Genomic DNA, 18715 nt, shown 5'->3' on the forward strand with positions numbered 1-18715 from the left:
CCTGACGTGCAGAGGGCACAACATCTCACGTGGGCCCACTGAAGTTTAATATAGCAGCAAAATAACACCCAGTCTTATTCTCCATACCCTTCCCAATGATGCCAAACAGTGTTGGCTTTCCTAGCCTGCTACTACTGCAGCCATTAAGTTATTTCAGAGAAATAAAAGTAATGACTAAGAGGTCCTGAGTTTTAAGACCTTTAGAGATCAGCACCATAGAAGTGGCTTAAACAAAGCTTTTCTAGGTGTATTACCTCACATTTATCTGAAGCTCACCTGATGCCTTCTAATGCAACTCAAACCTTTAAGCTCTTCTTAGTTTATCTCCTTATAAAACTGACATAGCTGCACTTGTCAGAGAGCAGTTTTTCATCTTAAATTCTATGTTAGCTTTTAAGCTGTACTAATGTCTCCCATACCTGGGCTGCGTAAGTGATTGCTTCAAGCTGCAGAGCTGACAGCCAGCCACTATCAATTGTTTCTTCTGATATCGATGTCTGGTACCACACATCAGGAGGAGTCACACTGGATAATGAGCTGGTTTCCACTACTGGGTCAGGGTGGCGTAGACCAATTTTTACTGGTTGAAAAGGGAGAGGGAAGAAGGGAGAAGATGAAAACATAGTACAGAGTTCTGCTGTTATTGTATTTACCAAAACAAATCGCAATGGTCTGTTGCAAAGGCAAGAACCACCACGTTTCATTGAAACAGTATGTCAAGAGTTAAACTGCATCACATAAAGGAATACATTAACCTGAATCTGAAGAACTGCAATCTTAAACTTGTTTCTATTCTCACCACCTTCCCCCAATTTTTCTGAAATTAGATAAAATTCAGTTAATAGAAAATTAAAGTATTTGTGTACTTGACATGTTTGAGAACTGGTCTGAACTTTGTCTTCCCAAAAGGCCAGAGGCAGCCTCAAGATGCCAAACTGACAAAAGCAACATTCTTCACACTATTTATATAGTGCTGTTTTTAAGCAGTATGAGAGGAGAAAAGATTTAGAACAGACATGGTTTAATTGCTGACAGAGCTCATCAGTAACAATAAAAATTAACTATTTAGCTACAAACTCCATGCAAAATTTTTTGCCTTGCTTTTACAGCAGGTCAGCCATGTACCTAGGAAACAAGGTAACAGCTTTTTGTCACTGATTACAATAAAAAGGAGGAAAAAAAAAAAGAGGAGATGGCTATTATAGCAGAAAAAGATTCACTTTTTTGTTTTAAACAGCTCTAAAGTCAGCCAGGAACAATGCAGGAAGAATGTGCTTAGGGTAATGTTACACCAAAAGACTTAAACTAGATTCTTAAGTGATCACTTAATCCCTTTACAAAATTTCCTCTGCTGAGGCACAAACCATCTTTACACAGGTAACAAAAGCCTGATCTTGGGTCGTGAATCATATTTCTGAAACAAGCACTGCTTAAAGGTACACTGAAGAATTCCTTCAGAAGAGAAAAATTTCCTAGGAAAACCCACAACAAATTCAGGTCCTTTTTACTTGATTCTGATAGTAACCTATCTGGTTTTTGGTGTTAGTAACTATAGAAAGAGTTAGCAACAAATTAGCTCACAAAACATTTCAGCCTTTTGACATAAAACACGAGGCCGTACGTTTTATTGGCATATACTCAGCGTAAGTTTCTGCATGGCCCATTTCTTCCTCATCTTCTTCCTCAGGTTCCTCCTCTTCTTTTACTGCTGGCACTTTCTAGAATAGAGGAATACCTGCATTAGTCAAACAGCACATTGCTCATACTCTATATCCTCGGAATTAGCATATGAAATGAGCACAAACTTGCACTTGAATGTTTTAACACACGTACTATGTGAACCAGTGAGCAGCTGGGGAAACTACAGACCCCACTGCAGATACTACACTCCGAACAAACCTTTGAAGACAGAGAACTTCCTCTCCTTTGCAAGGAGAGACAAGTACTCCAAACTCACATAAGCAGAGTTAAAAAGGAACATTTCTTACAGCATATTAAATACAAATTATGACTTAAAGAAAACTGCCTTGAAAACATAACAGTTAACAGCCAAACCCCAACTTTCAAGCGCTCCCATGGAGTCTCCTGCAGTTCCACATTCACAACATAATTTCACAACTTCAGGGAATAGTTACAGTAACCGCAGTTCTATTCAGTACTCTCTGAAATCCGAGTGTTATTGATTTTGTACTGTAATCTTGATCAATAAGTTAGAATTTAAAGTATTCACTAGATGGCAAATCAGAAATATTCCACAATTACTAATGTTTAACATAAAAAAAGTAATCTGAAAAATCCTTCTGTATGCCAGTCACTAAGGAGCACTTACATCACAAACTGCAGCCTCATTCTAGCTCTCAGTGAAGATGCTGAAACTCAGCTGTTTACAGCATCAGCATATATTTTTATTATATTTAGAAAACTGAATGATACTCAAATTACATCTTAAATCAAACCAGAAGGTCAGCGATGCTAGAGAAAGTCTTCTGGCTTCCTCATTGCTAGTTACATGAATAGGGATATTTTAAAAGAAAATGTCTTAAAACACAAAGCAAGTGATATGCTTATCAGCTTGAATTGAGCACACCCTTTATCCACACAATGAGGTTCTGTTAAGGACAGTAATTTCTTGGAATTGTCATTTATTACACAGGTAGTCTGCTCTACACAGCTGTTAGTTTTAATCATCTAACCAAGTATTCATCTAGTGGAGTAACCAAGCTTGTGAACAAACAGATGCACTCGATAACTTCACCACACAAAAGGCAAATATGAGTAACTACCAAAATTAGTCACAGGGGGTTGTGGCCAGTAAAATAGACATTTGGCAAATTAACCATTTGTACTACTTACCATAGTAGGGGAAAAACTTCTCATTTTAATATCATTTATCCATATTCTTGCTACCTCTTTTGTGGAAGCCTCCTTCTTCACGGCACCATTGCTTAGATCAGCTACAAAAGAAAAGCTGTGTTTTACAGGAATTGCCTCCAAACATTGACTCAAATAAACATCCTTCTCTATTAATAAGCAGTAAGAGAAGTTTAAAATGTCTATTGTGGTCTTGAAGCACCAGTGTGCTACTGGTTTTGTCCAAATTAAAAAGTATCTCAGCAAGGAGTTAAATCCCGTTACTTCTTTGGCTGAAGAAGCTTCTCATGCAGTATCACTGCATCCAACAGTGATATTGTTACCAGCTGTGTATTAGTTTCAATACTTAAAATAATTTTGACCTTGACCAAATCTATACATAATACTTAGAAATACTGCATCTTGTGAGCATTTGAAGTTTCATGACAAACCAGAAAGTCCAGTGTTTCAACAGAAATGAGATTACCTGATCTAGTGACATTTACCACCTCAGGAGAAACTACAATTATATCTGTAAAACAAAAAGTCAACACTTTGGACTCAATAAAGTTTATAGCAGGATCTTTCAAGATGACAATTTAACTTTCCTGTCCTCTGTCATTTGGAAGTATCTGGCAATAGGGCTCATACAAAACTGAATCAATTTACACAAGGGTAGATGTAAAACATTGAGAGCAGCTGTCAAATTTCCATCACGTTGACAGTCAATGCATGTAATAAATTTAGCATAATTGTCCCTAAAAAACAATTAAGACAATTGCACAAACAAAGTTTCCCTCAAAGAGGCTGCATAATTTCACTTCTTAAAATTTTACAATCTAGAACTCCTGCTGCCTGAATTATGTGAAAAGCCCATGTTTCCTTCCAAGAGCTGATCTGCCCTTGAATTTTCTACAAGCATTTGTCTTGGTTTTTTATAACCACAAAGAAAGATCCAGAAACACAAGGACACAAATAAGATTAGAAATGCAGTTCTAGAAGTTGCATGCCTCCTTTTCACTTCATACAGAAACTACAGATTCAACTACTTTCTGCGGCTGTGCCACTACAACAGCTATTGTGCACTGATGTTACCTACTACTTCTTGCTCCTGTGAGTTTTCATTTAGCACCAAGGGGATAAGTCAGTCCTGTAAAACTTTCTCACCTTCTCCCCCTCCTCTTCCTCACTCCTTCACACCCCCCCCAGCTTCAGTTGGTGTCTCAATTTTGTCAACCACTCGATAACAGAAAGCAATGAAATAGAGACGCCGCCTTCTTTTTGTTTCAGTCCTAACAGATAGCTTCATCTCCTGCATGCTCTATATGCATATGGAAAAATAGGTTACTTCCAACCCCGCCTATAAAATCAGTACATCTTAGAGGCAGTGGAAAAAAGTACTAATTTGTCATAGTTCCACAGCAACTATACAGTAGAACAGAAAGTGATGTAGACTCAAGATAGCTACATCAACTTCAGTAATGTTCACAAATTAATTTTACCAATTTGCCAACTGCAGTCTAAAAATGTAAATCTTCCTCATTCCTTACAGTAAATCAAGAGCTTAGTTATTTTTAAAAGCCTTTCTGTATTACTTCACCCTGAATTCTAACACTATTCCAGTTAGAACAGAATTTATCAGGTTTTCTGGACCATTGAATTTTATTGCGATATTCTACTAATCAATGAAAATACAAGATGTGCAAAGACCTCCACGTTCTGTTATTTCACTATTTGTCTAAAAAAACCCATGAATTAAGAAGAAAACTCACTTGCTGCAGTTGCTACTGGTTGGGCAATATTAGGAGGTGGCTTCAATTTCATGAGTTCATTAAGACTATTGTTCTTTAGCAGATCTTTCAGCTGAATCTGGTCCTTTGAAGGTGCAGTGGTCAAGGCATTGCGAACTGCTGGTGCTGCAACCGAGGGACGAGTAGTTGTGCTGGTCTGAATGATTTTTGCTACAGTGATAGTCTGCCTTGTAGTTGTAACAGGTGTTGTTTTTGTCATCACTAGTGTAGTCCCCAAAGTTGGAAGCTGATTTATTTGATTCAGCACAAAGGTTGTGGTGGATGGTGGTTGCTAACAACAAAAACAAACAGGGAAATTTTCAGAAGACAGTGAAAAAGAGCAGACTTCAGTAGCCTTTCGTCTAGAGGACAGGAGTCACCAGTGTTTAAGACATTTGTAATAAGAAATGTCTTCACATAACATGCTGAAGATGTTAAGAGTAATTATCTTGTGGTGCAACAGTCTGAGCAAGAAGAGTCTATCGATACATTGCCATACATATTTTTGCATGGTATTTTTACATTTTATTTTAAAGGAAATATAAAATAGGATGAAGGATTCATTGCCTGGGTACAAGGCATGACTACTGCAGGTACAGGGACCCTGAGCTGAGGAGAATTTCAAATACATACACTATCTTCACAATTGCTAAGCTTTCACAGTCTCAATACAAGTAGAATTGAGATTATGACCAACTGGCATTTTACAGTCCCACCTCTCTTGTTACATTTTACTAATAAACTGTATAGGGTTTATGTGGCAAGGTTAGGGACCAGGGGTGGCTTCTGTGAGAAGATGCCAGAAGCCTACCCCGCATCCAATAGAGCCAGTTCCAGCCTGCTGTAAGGTGAACCCACAGCTGGTCAAGGCTGAACCCATCATAGCCAGTACAGTGTTTTGGCTTTAGTCTGAGAACATGCTGATAACACACCAATGTTTTAGTTGTTGCTGAGCAGCGCTTATCCCTATCAAGGACTTCTGAGACTCTCGTGCTCTGCCAATGAGGTGAGGCACAAGAAGCCAGGAGGGAGCAGAGACCTGACCCAAACTAGCCAGAGAGGTATTCCATACCACAGCATCTCATGCCCAGTACAGGGGGAGTTACCCAGAAGGGACCGATTGCTGCTCAAGTCAGGTTGGGTATCAGCCAGCAGGTGCTGAGCAACTGAATTGCGCATCACTTGTGTTTATTAGGGTCTTTTTGCCTTTTCTCTTTTAGTTTTATATTCTAATTTCCCTTATTAGTAGTAGTATTATACTTTAGTTGTTGAACTGTTCAACCTATGGGGTTTACATTCTTTCAATTCTCCTCCCTATCCCACCCAGAGGAAGAAGGGGGGTTGTGAGCGAGTGGCTGCGTGGTGCTCAGTTTACCAGCTGGGTCTAAACCACAACACGTATTTAAGAAAGGAGGAAGAACTACTGTGCAACCAACAACTGGGAGAAAGGCGTGAGAGCATGTGAGAAAACAACTCTGCAGGCTCCAACAGTCAGTGAGGAAGGAGAGGAGGAGGTGCTCCAGGCTGTCCACCTGCAGCCCTTGGAGGGCCCCATGCCAGAGCAGATGCGTGTCCTTCAGGCACATCATGACCCCACAGAGAGAGGCAGGTTTTCTGGCAGGACTTGCAGCCATGCAGGGACCCACAGTGGAACAGTCTGTTCCTGAAGGACTGCGCCCCATGGAAAGGGCCCACAATGAAGCAGTTTGTGGAGAACTGCTGTCTCCGAGAATGATCCATGTTGGAAAAGTTTGTGAAGGAGCTGCTGGAGCAGGGAATGAGCATGAAGAGGAAGGAGCAGCAGAGACACAGTTCTCATTATCCTACTCGAGTGATAATTGGCAATAAATTAATTTCCCTGAGTCTGTTTTGACCGTGACACTAACTGCTGATCTCCCTGTCCTTATCTCAGCCCACAAGTCTTGCATCATTTTTCCCCCATCCAGTTGAGGATGAGGAGTGAAAGAGCACCTGATGTCCCACCAAGGTTAACCCACCACAAGTACACATACAAAACCCTGAAGTACCAGTCCTTACCCGAACATTTAATAAGGCTGGAGTTGATACAGTCTCTGGTTCTTGTTTCACAGCAGCTGTAGCCTCAGTCTCCAAGCCTAGTTCTAATGCACTAAGTGGCACTGACTGCAGAGGAAAGAAAGTAAGCATTGGGAAACATTAATATTAGCAGGGAAAAAAAACCTGAAGAGTAAATATCCACCCACAGAACAGGGAAGTTAATGGGGAAGTCCTTAACTGTGCCCATTAACAAAGGTTTCACTGAAAATAAAGATCAGCAAGTGGCCGATTTGCCATCCAGAGAAGTTAAACGTACAACACTTTGTTAGTTAACTGTGGTAAAAATGTAATTAGTTTTGTGGTATCACTGTTCAACATACTGCTGTTCCCAGTCTGAATGGCTGAAATGGTCAATTATGAAATAACTGAATGCTGTCATGGAGCTTAAACACCATATTGTATGACACTTTTTTTGCACATTTTATAGGAGAGCAGTTAGGCTCCAGTGATATTAGAGCTCTCCATGGATACATGACAGCAGGCCACCCTTTAATGCTCAAAGTTAAGTATATTTATGTTTATACTGACCTGAACAGTGCATTTCAGATTGCTTTTTTTGTACAAGAGTTTAAAATTAATTAACAAGTCATATTCCAATCTCAGTACTATGAAACAAGATCTTAATGAAAACTCCACATTCGTTAACTATTTGCCATGGACACCCCCTCCTGCCCCCCCAATACATCAGGTAGAAAGAAGCTCTTCTGTCTTCTAGCAAACACCTATGTTCTTGTTTTAACCTGCTGAACAGCTGGAGTTGGTGCTGGATTTGTAAGAACCACGTCCGGAGAGTCAATATCAAATAGGTCATTTGGACTGATTCCACTCTCACTCAAAGCAGCAAGCAACAGATCTTGTCCTGGCTCCACCATCTCTAAAAGAATTAGAACCATGAATACAAGTTACATTTCGTTCTGGCTTTGTGCACACACACATACTCACAATTGAAGTTCCCCTTCCTGCACTTAAGGGCATACACGATGCGGTCTCTTGTTCACACAGTTTCACTTTCCAGATTTGCTCTGGCTCTTTTGTTCATTTGTAGATTTTTCCTCTATTTTGTTTTTCATATCTTTTCAAGATAACCACCATATTTAGAAGCAGGAAGAAAGAAATGGTTTACTACACAAGATGCTATCATACCCGTAAACTTAAAAGGAAAAAAAATAAGCCTTTTCTGGTCTTTGTTGCACCACGTTTTTGAGCATTACCAGAACTACAAGAGGCAGAAATGGTGAGACTGTATTATGCTAATGCTAGAGTCTTTGTCAGTGAAACACACTGCATGAGGGAAGCACAATTAAAACTCATTTAGTTTATCTTGTAACAACAAGTTAGCGATAAAAAGCTTATAAGGAAAGCTTTTCTTTCTTGCTTGCCATTACATTAGGTAGTAATTCATTCATAGGAGAAATTTTGTTCTGCATAGTGGAAAGAACAAATGTTCCACTATTGTAGTATGTTAGCTACATATTAAATAGGACACTACCATCAGGTCACAGACTCCTTTATGTGTAGGACAAGCAAAATTAATTTCAAAAAGCTATTCTAGACAGTGTAAAGACTTGTTAGAAAAGCCAACAGTCTATGTTTTAAGATTAAGAGAGAAAATATTTTGCTTCCTTAAGAAGGAAGTCCATTTGTGTTAGTACTAAGACAAAAATGACATGAGTCCACATAACTTGAGCTGTTGCTTATATATTCTAAGATGCACCTCAAATAGAGATTCATTTCCCTTCTCCTCCACAACCCCCGTAACACCCACTGGTAACAAAACATCAAAACCTAACAAAGCTGAACACCTACTCTAAAGGAGGTAAGAGGACAAAAATACTTATTGGCATTTCAGATACACTCATTCAGAGACTCCAAATCAGCATTCCCTTGCTTGCTCTCCCCTACATGTACAGCTAAGCCACATCCAGCTGCTTGGTCACACACATAACTTATTACAAGAATTACCTGTTCTGCCGAATGTGCTAAGTTAAGCCTCAGGCACATAATTCTTATTCTTCCTAGTTTTAGTCTGTGCAATAGTAGGGAGAAACCTTCTTTCAGTGGGCTGATTCCAAAATGGTAGCACCACAATTGAAGCAGTGGATGTAAGGTACTGGGACAAGGGGAAGATACACTTTTAAGCATCAAAAGACTGTACTACCCAGAAGAACAAACGGTAATTGGTGCGACTGCTACTGACCACAGAACACCACTTGCTGTGTCAGAACTAGATTCTACTTCTCTTTTAAAGGCATTTGAGGTGATCACATATTCACAAACCAGGCCATTCTGCCAATTTATCAGGCACAGAAGATATTAAGAAATAAAGACATCTAGCAGATTTAATTAACATGGCAGCTCCTTCAAAGGATGTCACCTCCCACTAGTCTATCTCCTAGAACCTTGAATGGGTCACAAAAAATGAGTAAGAACAGACTGTCAGCTTTACCTTGCAGAAGGATTAAGTGTCTCATCTCAAAACAAGGGGATCTCTCACATATACATTAATTGGGTAAGAGAAGTCCTTAATTTTCAGACTGAAATACTAACAAGCAAGCCTCAGAGCTAAGTTTAGAAGCTTACAGCATTGTTTGCCGATTAGAAACAGGTGAGTTTAGAAAGATTAAGTCTGCAGATGGAGTTTTAGCTCATCTGTACTTTTGGTGATATGAACTTCAGAGCAGCCACTGGAGGTGAATTTGTCCACAAAAATTACCCCATCAAAACAGCAGCTCCAAAACACTTTACAGTCATAACCCTACAGTGTCCATTTGGGCAAGAGGCATGAGCACTCTTCCACACAGTGCAACACCTTTGCTTTACACCGTCAAGTAAACAAAACTGTTTAAATGTACCAAGGAAAAAATGTCAGTTATGACATTATTTAGTCTGCATGTAGTTTTGATGACACCAGCTCTAAGAGAAGACATGATTAAAACTTGGTTGAGATAAGTGGCTCTATCGAATAAAGGCATGGAAAGACAGAAGCTTGGGGTGCTTACTTAAAAGAGAACTAGCAGCAAAAAAAAAAAAATTACTCAAGATAACTTCTAGTCTACTCTTGCAATATGTGAAGGCCTTTCTATGAAGTTGAGACTCAAAACAAAACCAAGGCTAGAAAAAAACCTCGCCAACACCACACAAAAACACATCCTCCCCAACCACCCTAAAACAATGCCACAATCCGACAACTCTGTTTCAAGTTTAACATCTTTACGATGACACTGAAATCTGTTTTTAACCTTTACAAACACCATGGCTTGGCTAGCGTAAGATTATTTCACTGAGTTCAGAAGAAACCTCACCTGTAGCAGTAGTAATTTAATTGCTCACTTCAGCATTCACGAGGTAACAAGTGATATAAACTAGTGTAGGGATTCCTACAATTCCAGAGTAAGTATCTTCAGTTAGAAGCATCCCTTTCCTTACGTGAAAAGGGCCCTGCTAGAAATCCCCCAGCTGAATCTCTCACACTAACCCCAAATTTAATAGTCTTAAAGCTTAGCAGTTGCCAACAATCCAGCAAAAAGCAAAGTAGAACAGCAGCAATAGTTTATCTGTGTGTCAGACAGTTTGGACAATGGAAGTTTGACTAGTTTCACTTATTTTGTTTCTGTACACTAGGAACAAAGCTGCATTGTTTGAAACTGGAACAAAAGGAATTCAGGACTTCTAGAATTTTTACATTATAAGTCACTGAATACTTCGCACCCGTTTTAGGCTTTGTGAAACTTCCAAGCCTCACTGCTGCCTACCCTCAATTTTAATGCAGTAAGGAAATGAAATGAGGGGAAATAAATAAATACAGGCAAAGCTGCATTGTGATAGCTTGGTTTTGTGACATATGCTAGTCAAGCATAAAGCATTATCAAGCTGAAACAGCTTCATAATCTTACGAGGTAGGAGGCTCCTCAGTTAACACAAGTAAAAGCGACTTTATCAAGCTCTGCAGCTCAGCTTTGGCAATACTATATAAGGACCTGTTTGCCACATCTTTAAAATCTCCAAAAGAAATTACTTATAAAAAAGTTGTGAATATTACAAGCTGTTCCCTAAGCATTTCACCAATCCAAGGACTGTTGTGAGCATGCAGAATCTTGCAGATAAGGTTGTCTATGTTTAGTCGGGCTGCCCAATGTCACTAAGCAAGACTCAACCTGTTAGATAAAGCTAAAAAAAAATATATATATTTCTAGAATTCCAGCAGTAGTAATATTCCAGTTTCTTTTGTATCAATAATATAAATTGCTGCCATTTCAAGAAGGGCTATCAAAGCACATAAAGCATTTCTCTAAGGTGTGCTCTTCTGCTGCAGAATATAGCCTAAAACTTTGATAAAGACAGCTTTGCTACCACCGCATGTTATGTAAATAATTTCTGATCTAAAGACACAAAACCAAAATGCCATGTTTAATAGCATGTCATGTATCCATGCCAACCTGACTCCCTCCCTCCATTTTAGCTTTGGTACAAAGAAGCAAAACAAAACAAAAAAGGGAGTCTAAAACACATGCTAAGCAACCCGCTCTCCATTTCCCTAAGGAAAATAAGAGCAGAATCCTAAACAATGAAAAGGCTTCTGATTTTTAGGTGTGAAAGTTACATGTTGCAACACTGCATACCTAAAGTGCTCATCTAAAAAGCACCATCGGCTGTAATATCACAACTTAGCTGAAATCAATCACAATCAACCAGGCACAGCTATTTCCAAACCCTTTGGACATCTGGCCTCTGTGGCACACCCAACCTGCAAACGCAGGTTTGAATGGGACACCAATGCAATTTGGCAACTCCTGTTCCTCTACTGGGAGGGATTTTCCCACTGGCTTTCTGAGGAATACATGTCACTTGAACTACACTGGAAGCCTTTTAAAATATCACGCAACTACTGAAGTTATAGAGAAAGGACAGGCATGTCCCCCCAGTTCTCTGGCTGTCTAAACCACAAGCTATTATCAACCTAAAAAATTGCCCATCTCCATTCGCAGCCTCTCACAACAGAGGTGCAAGGGTTGCTAACCCCCAATCCCACACAACAGGATTCTCTGGATAACCAGATGGGTTCTGCTCATCTTGCAGCTTTTGGCTCCAGAAGGCAACCTGGGAAACAACAGAATAGGAATAAAGCCAACCCAATCCCTTCTGGTCCTTTCCAAGTCACCATCCAACCAAAGAGTAAAGCACTAATGACTGAACTCGCCCATCCCCACAGGCCTTCCCCTCAAGCCTAGTAGTTAACGTGGCATTTAAATGTACAAAGTTAACTTTTGATACACAAAAACCTGTAAAACACATAACAGTTTTTCACACACTGGCCACCTCTCTGAAGTCAAAGCTTGCAAGGACATGAGGTAGTTCAGGATGCTGCGGGACTCAACTCTGCCTCAAAGCTCTCTTACAACTGTTCTATGAAATTTACAGCAATTAGGATACACAGGCTGAAAATGTCAAACTTAGAAGCTTTTAAAATGTTAGGAGACTAAACAATGCAATGATTTGGCCTGAAATCAGCTTTCAAACTAAATGGTTGGAGGTGAAAATTTAGGCAATAATGAAGGTTTTTAAGAACTAAAAACCCAGAGGAGGCAAGAGAAGTATCTGAGCACTTGAACCCTTCCTTGATTTTGGCCTGGGAGTCAGTTCTAGGTGTATTTCAAGGAAGCAGCAGCATATTAGCCATATCACTGCCTACTTCTATAGCTTTTTAAGTAGCTATTGGCCAGTTTTGACATCAAAGAATTTGTCTGGGTAGCAAAATGACAAACTGCCCACATTTTAAAGACTATTATGGCGTTCAAAAGTAACATATCATGCCAGTAAGGAAGATCTAGGAAACCAGTTCAAATGTCATGCTGTTACACCACTTCTGCCATAGCAAGTTATTTGCTTTACATCATCAACTATAGTTTTTCAATTTAGGAGGAGAAAAAAGCTTGCAAAACATTCATGCATGCATTTAAATCATTTTAATCCAGAAACAACCTACGCACTCTAAAGCCAAACAGTCTATCACCGAGTTAATTCTTAACTCCAGAGCAAGTAATGGGAAAAAAAAAAGGAATTATTAGCTTGAACAAACAACACAATCTGAAGTTATCTAATTCATCAATTCAACCTTTTTAAGCATTTAAACGATTGGCCTGATCTTTAACAGGTACCAAACATCTAAAACCAGCCTACAAGTACCTGCTAGAAAGTCCGAGAGTTCTAATTTATACCCCCAAACACATCGTGGAACCTGCTCAGCTAAAAATAATAATGGAACAACCGAGAAAAAATTAGACAGAAACCCCACAAGGCCTCTTCCCCTTCAGACTGTAAGGGCATTTTTATGTTAAACAATTACTCACCCTAGCAACCTCTGTTTGAGGTGCGCTCGTTAAGAGTCACTGGACTTTGAGGCCGGGTCTGTCGCTGCGGCGTTCAGCCCCACCGGGAGCTGCGGGGCCGCGGCCCCGCGGGAAGGCAGCGGGAGGGTCCCGGTTCCCGGCCTCGCCACCTTCCCCACCAACACGTGTTCCCGACATAAACTTCCGGGTTGGGCGAGAATTGGCTGCGTAATTGTGTCCCATGCGCGACTTTTTGTTTTCAGACCTTCATCTCTTTAAAGATCCCTTTAACAACGTCGGGATCCCGGAGAAGGGCGATAGGGTTGCGGCTCACGGCAGCCTTTAGAGCCACTCCAGCACCATAAATCACCCCCCTCCACACACACACACCCCGCCTCGTTTCACCAGAGCGGCTCCATTTCAAACGTTTAACAATCACCCCCGCCGCGGAAAGCCCGCACAAAGGCGAGCGCCGCGGACCCGGCGGGGAGACGCCGCCGTCCCGATGCCATTTTACCCGAGCGGGGCGGGGGAGCGAGCCCAGCCCCACCGCCGCCCCCCACCCCCGCGCCGCCAACCGCTACCGAAACGCTTCCCCCACAGCCAAGGGGGCTCCGCAGCCCGCCCAGGCGGCCCCACCGCTCCCCAAACGCCCTCGGGCACAAAGTTTACCCGACTCCCAGGCAAGCGGCGGCCCCAGTGGCGCCTTCCCCCGGCTCACCGCGCCGCAACGGGCCCACCGGGGACCCCCGGCGGGGGCGGCCGCGCGGCCCGCCCCAGGCTGAGGGGCCAACAGAGGCGCGGAGCCCGCTGCCGACACGGCGGCTCCGCTCTCAGACAACACCCCCCCCACCCTCCACACACTACACACCGCGGGGCCCGCTGCCGCGGCGGGGTCTGAGGGGAGAGAACCCCCGGGGGCGCCGCAGCGACCCCACCGCGCAGGCAGCGACCCGAGGCGGCCGGGCAGGCCCGTCCCCAAGCGATAGGGCGGAGCAGGACTCACTCTCTCTCGGTCGCTCCCGGTCCTCCCGCGGCCGGTCCTAGAAGTGTCCGCCGCTGGCGCCGCCGCCCGCCGCTTTCTAACTCACGGCCGCCATCTTTGCCCTCCCTCCCCTCTCACAGGGAGGGGGAGGGGGGTGAAGGGGGGAGCGGGGCTGAGGGCCGCCCGCCGCGCCGCACCACGTGACCAACGCCGCGCCTCCTCCTCCTCCTCCTTCGCTCCCGCCCCGCCCGACGCGCCGCACCCCTCCCCACGTGACACCGGCCACCGCCCGCCGCTGGCGCGCGGCTCGCGACACGTGACGCGGCCCCCCTCCACGCTGGCCTCCCCAATCACGTGGCCGCCGCCACCGGCTCGCGCCCAACCCCCTCCCCCCCACCCCTTTTTTCTCCTCCCCGTTCCCCCTCCCCCCCTCCTCCTCCCGCGCCGCTGCCGCCGCCACCGGACTCCGGTGCGCGCTCCCGCCGCCCCCGTCACGTGACATGCCGCTCCTCGTTCCTCCCTGCCCCACCAACAGCTCCCCTCCCCGGCACCCGGCGTATCCACCGTCCTCAAAGCGCGACGTCCCCCGCGGGCGGGCCGGGCCCCCGGGGCTGGAGGCGGCGGCCGGACTCGAGGCTGGCGGTTTTGGGCCCGGTTCCCGGTTGGGTGGGGGAGGGGAAGGCGGAGGCGAACGGGGCTGCGAGCGGTCACGTGATCTCCCCGGCTCCTCCAAGATGGCGGCTGCCGCGAGGACGCGACTGGCGGCGCTCTCGCGAGAACTCGCGCTTCTCGAGGCAATCCCGGTGTGTCCGTGGGCGGGGGGAGAGGAGGAGGAGGAGGAGGAGGAGGAGGAGGAGGAGGGGGAGGGGGGGTCGCGCATGCGCGTGGCGCTATTCGCCTGAGGCGGCGCGCGGTGGTGGCGGGCTGCCCGCGGCGCCTGAGGAGAAGCGATGGTGTCTGAGCCTCCCCCCGCCGCGATCCCGCCGCTGGACGCGGCTCCCCTCGGTTCTCCCCCGCCGCGGCTGCCGCTGCTGTCCCTCTGAAAACACTCTGCAGGCCCCGAGCGCTGCGGCGGGGTCGGTGCCGCCCTGTCTGGGGGGTGCCTGCAGACCCGCATTCCCTCATAGTCGCACGACTCGCCAGTGTTTCCCTCACAGGAGAAGCTCCTTGAGGGGAATGAGGGGTGACAGCGCGGTGCTGTGCTGAGGGACATCCCTGCTGGGCAGCCTGGCAATGCTGCGCCTGTGCAATGTGCTGGCACATGAGTTTTCCCTCACAAATAACTTCAAAAGTGGCTAAAGTGACATTTGCTGCTGCAAAGAGCTAACTCTACCTGAAAACCTGATGACTGCTTACTGGGGAGATCTTTCAGCACTTCAGGCCCTGAGGCAGATTTTTGCTAAAAGACACCGCATTCCATTAAAATATTTTCCCAGATGTGTAAGAATATGAAAACTTGTAAGAATTTTAACACAAAATTGAAGCAGACGTAAAGGAAGTATAGGCAGTCATGAAACCTGCTTAAAATGTTCAGTGCTGCGTGCTCAGTTTTATGCAAGTTTACTTGTTTTCTTGTTAGGCAAACTTAACAAGGATCAAAATAACCAATAATGGCTTAGATGGATTTAGGCTAAGCTATTTAAAGACAAAGCAATGTTAATTAAACTGACTTAAGTAATTCAGATTAATCAGTGATGCTTTAGATGCTAGAAGATGAGAAGCCCAGCCAGAGACGAGAACAACAATTCAAATGGTGGCTGATACCTTCATTATTGCCCTCTATGCACTTCAGATAAAGGCACAATGAAGTACAGTTTGTGTGTGCTGCATCTAACATTAAATGCACCTAAGCAGCTTTGTACAATTGGGGCAAGAAAGTGATGTTTTTGATATCTGAAGCTGAAAAGAGAGTTACCTGTCAGGCCTGTGAGCAGAGTTCATGATCATCCTCAACAGGGAGAGGTGAGTAGCAACATGAGTGGCAACAACACTTCCCGCTGGTGTGAAATGCAGCATTATCTGCAGGATGCTGTTTCCCCAGGATTTTGTGTGTAATTTAATGATCTCAGTGAACGAGATCCACTTTTTAGTCAGAGATGCTCTTTTTTATCATCATTAGATACTATTACATTTTATTCAATAGTAATTATAATTATTATATATTTATATTTCTATTTATAAATTATATTTATATATAAATCTATAATTATAAATATTAATTATAATGTAATTACATTTTATAATCTGCAAAATGTCATTAGCCCCTATTGGCATTTTACTATATGACTTTATAAGTTGCTTAGCATAATGCTCAACCGTTACCCTTAGGGCATTGTTTTTATGTGCTTTCTCATGGCGAGGTACAGTGGCCAAAACACAAAATGTCAGAATTTCATCTTGTAAATAAGAAATCTGTGTAAATGTTGTGATATTTGTGGCTGCCCCATCCCTGGCAGTGTTCAAGGCCAGGCTGGACACAGGGGCTTGGAGCAACCTGCTCTAGTGGAAGGTGTCCCTGCCCAGGGCAGGGGGTTGCAACTGGATGAGCTTTAAGGTCCCTTCCAACCCAAACCAGTCTGGGATTCTATGATTTATGATTTATTTAATTGCAAATGTGACAGGAGCTGTGGGAGAACTACAGCAAGAACTGGATCTCAGGTGGAAATACATAATCAGCAGCTTCTTGGTCTATTTGAAAGAAATTGAACTTCCTTGAATTCAAAGGTAGCCAGTTCTAAATATATATAGATATATATATTTAACTGTGTAAAGTGTTAATTTAGAGTGAAGGGATTTACTCTGAAGATTTCCTTTGCTTTCTGAGCAAATCCAGCACTTTGCTCATTCACTTTTCTTTCCCTTCCCCCCCCCAACATTTTCCCATTTCCACATGAAAACACAGAGCCCTCAGGAGCTGCTCTTACAGCACTATGGGAGATAATATTTAGGTCACTGGGTTTTAAAGCCTGTGCCAGTGGGAATCGTGCCGCTGCCTCCAGAGCGCGGGAGCCAGTCCTGAGTCATGGTGACCAGCAGCTACAGACGGACGCGTCCTTTTTTGGGGGGGTTTATGCGTGATAACATTTTACCTTCCCCTTAGTACTGCCTTTTTGGTCATAGCTCCCTGAAGCAAGCCAAGGGGGGAAGCTATTTGGTTGTGTGATCCCACGGTGCTGGCAGCAGAGGCCGGTTGGAGCTGATGTTAGAGCTGACGTTGTTTCCTTTGTTGCTCCAGGGAAGGGAATAACTACGCTCGCTTTGCCCTCTAGCGGCGGCCCGCACGGCCTCACTGCTGCAAACTCCGTTGCTTTGTTTAAAGCACATCTATGAAACGGCTATTAAAAATATCCACCCCCAAAAAGCTGAGTAAAACCACAGTAAAGGTGTTTCCAGAGCTTTCCCATGACGTTAGGAACAGCATTCCTCCATTAAGATATAAGATATTAAAATATAAGGAGGAAGCTCTTTACTGTGAGCATGGTGAGGCACTGAAACAGGTTGCCCAGAGCTAAATGCTCCATCCCTGGCAGTGTTCAAGGCCAGGTTGGATGGACTCTTGGGTGCGTGGCCTAGTGTGTGGTGTCCCTGCCCACGGCAGGGAGGTTGGAACTAGATGATCTTAAGGTCCTTTCCAACCCAAACCATTCTATGATTCTGTGATTACTGCAAGAAGGAAATCATCATTAGGAATTTATGAGGAATTTTTTCCAGTTGCATCCGACCTGTATGAAAAGGATGGTGGGACCTAAGGTGGAAAAATGGGCCCAGTGCCTGCCGAGGGCTCTGGTGCTCTTCTGGAGAGCTCGGGGTGCCTGCCCTGAGGGAGGAAGTTCATCAACATGCTGCGCAGGTGATGTCAGCCTCGTGTCGCAGGTTGTTCACAAAAACACCCAGTGTGTTTGAGTTGCCTTCCCATAAACTGCACGTGCCTCATTAGCGAAGAGACAGACATCATAAATTACAGTGACAAGGCAGAGCTGGGTTTCTTTTCCGTTTTCCCAAACTGCCTGTCTCAGCAGAGAGCCATCGTGAGATGGAGAGAGGGCAGACTGAAACAGGGGCTGCTTCTGCTGCCAACTCTGCAGCCGTGGCCTCCAGCTCCCTGGCTGTGAGGGCTGTCCCTTCTGGGCATTCCTTGATGAAGTTGACAGCAGTTCTTATTTGTTTCTGTTGTTGTTCTTAAGGAAAATGATAGTTTTCAGTTGTTAACCATCCTGAAGTAGCCAGTTCCCCTGTGACGATAGCCCCTGGGTCAGCTCAATGCCACGGGCCCATCTCCTCAGCACACACAAGCCATCAGAGAAGCCCTAAAAGGCTAACACAGATAAGAGAGACTCCTCATACACTGGTGCTCAATATGGTTGTTCTTGATGCGGTGCACGGAGGAGGTGCTGTGGGGTGACCTCACAATGACATCCACTGGCCCAAAAGGAACACCCAGCATATCAGGAGCTGTGTGCGCTCCCACCATAACGCTGCTTTACTCTCTGCGCTCCTGCTCTCCTAATTTCGACGCGGATATGCTGGACCTGCCGTGAGCTCCTGGGCCGTCCTGGGGACGGCATCGGGGTTACAGCAGGAGGGGTTGAGGCTCAAGCCTGAGCATCATCTGTCCTCTAGGCAAGCCTCGAGGGTGGACGTAAGACCTAAACCCCACCCTGGGAGCGCCTCCCCGGTGCCCGCCGCCG

General features: G+C 44.4%; 1 protein-coding gene across 6 annotated transcripts in view; it reads right to left on the reverse strand.

The window, feature by feature from the left end:
- The window catches only part of SBNO1 (strawberry notch homolog 1), a 32294-nt gene extending 18110 nt beyond the window's left edge, over positions 1–14184 (reverse strand). Inside the window, exons 1-8 of one of the 6 annotated variants that reach the window (XM_030502482.1) lie at positions 14049–14168; positions 7457–7590; positions 6678–6782; positions 4623–4932; positions 3338–3382; positions 2854–2954; positions 1622–1718; positions 420–580 (exon numbers count right to left, since the gene is read on the reverse strand). In XM_030502482.1, the coding sequence (XP_030358342.1) occupies positions 420–580; positions 1622–1718; positions 2854–2954; positions 3338–3382; positions 4623–4932; positions 6678–6782; positions 7457–7588 (951 nt within the window). In that variant the 5' untranslated portion in view covers positions 7589–7590; positions 14049–14168. Of the gene's footprint in view, positions 1–419; positions 581–1621; positions 1719–2853; positions 2955–3337; positions 3383–4622; positions 4933–6677; positions 6783–7352; positions 7430–7456; positions 12199–13063; positions 13582–14048 lie in introns of those variants that run through there. The other 5 variants (XM_030502481.1, XM_030502480.1, XM_030502484.2 and 2 more) reach the window with 5 other exon arrangements.
- Between the last annotated feature and the right edge of the window lie 4531 nt (positions 14185–18715).

The sequence above is a fragment of the Strigops habroptila genome, chromosome 11 (genome assembly GCF_004027225.2).
Source record: "Strigops habroptila isolate Jane chromosome 11, bStrHab1.2.pri, whole genome shotgun sequence".
Lineage (NCBI taxonomy): Eukaryota > Metazoa > Chordata > Aves > Psittaciformes > Psittacidae > Strigops > Strigops habroptila.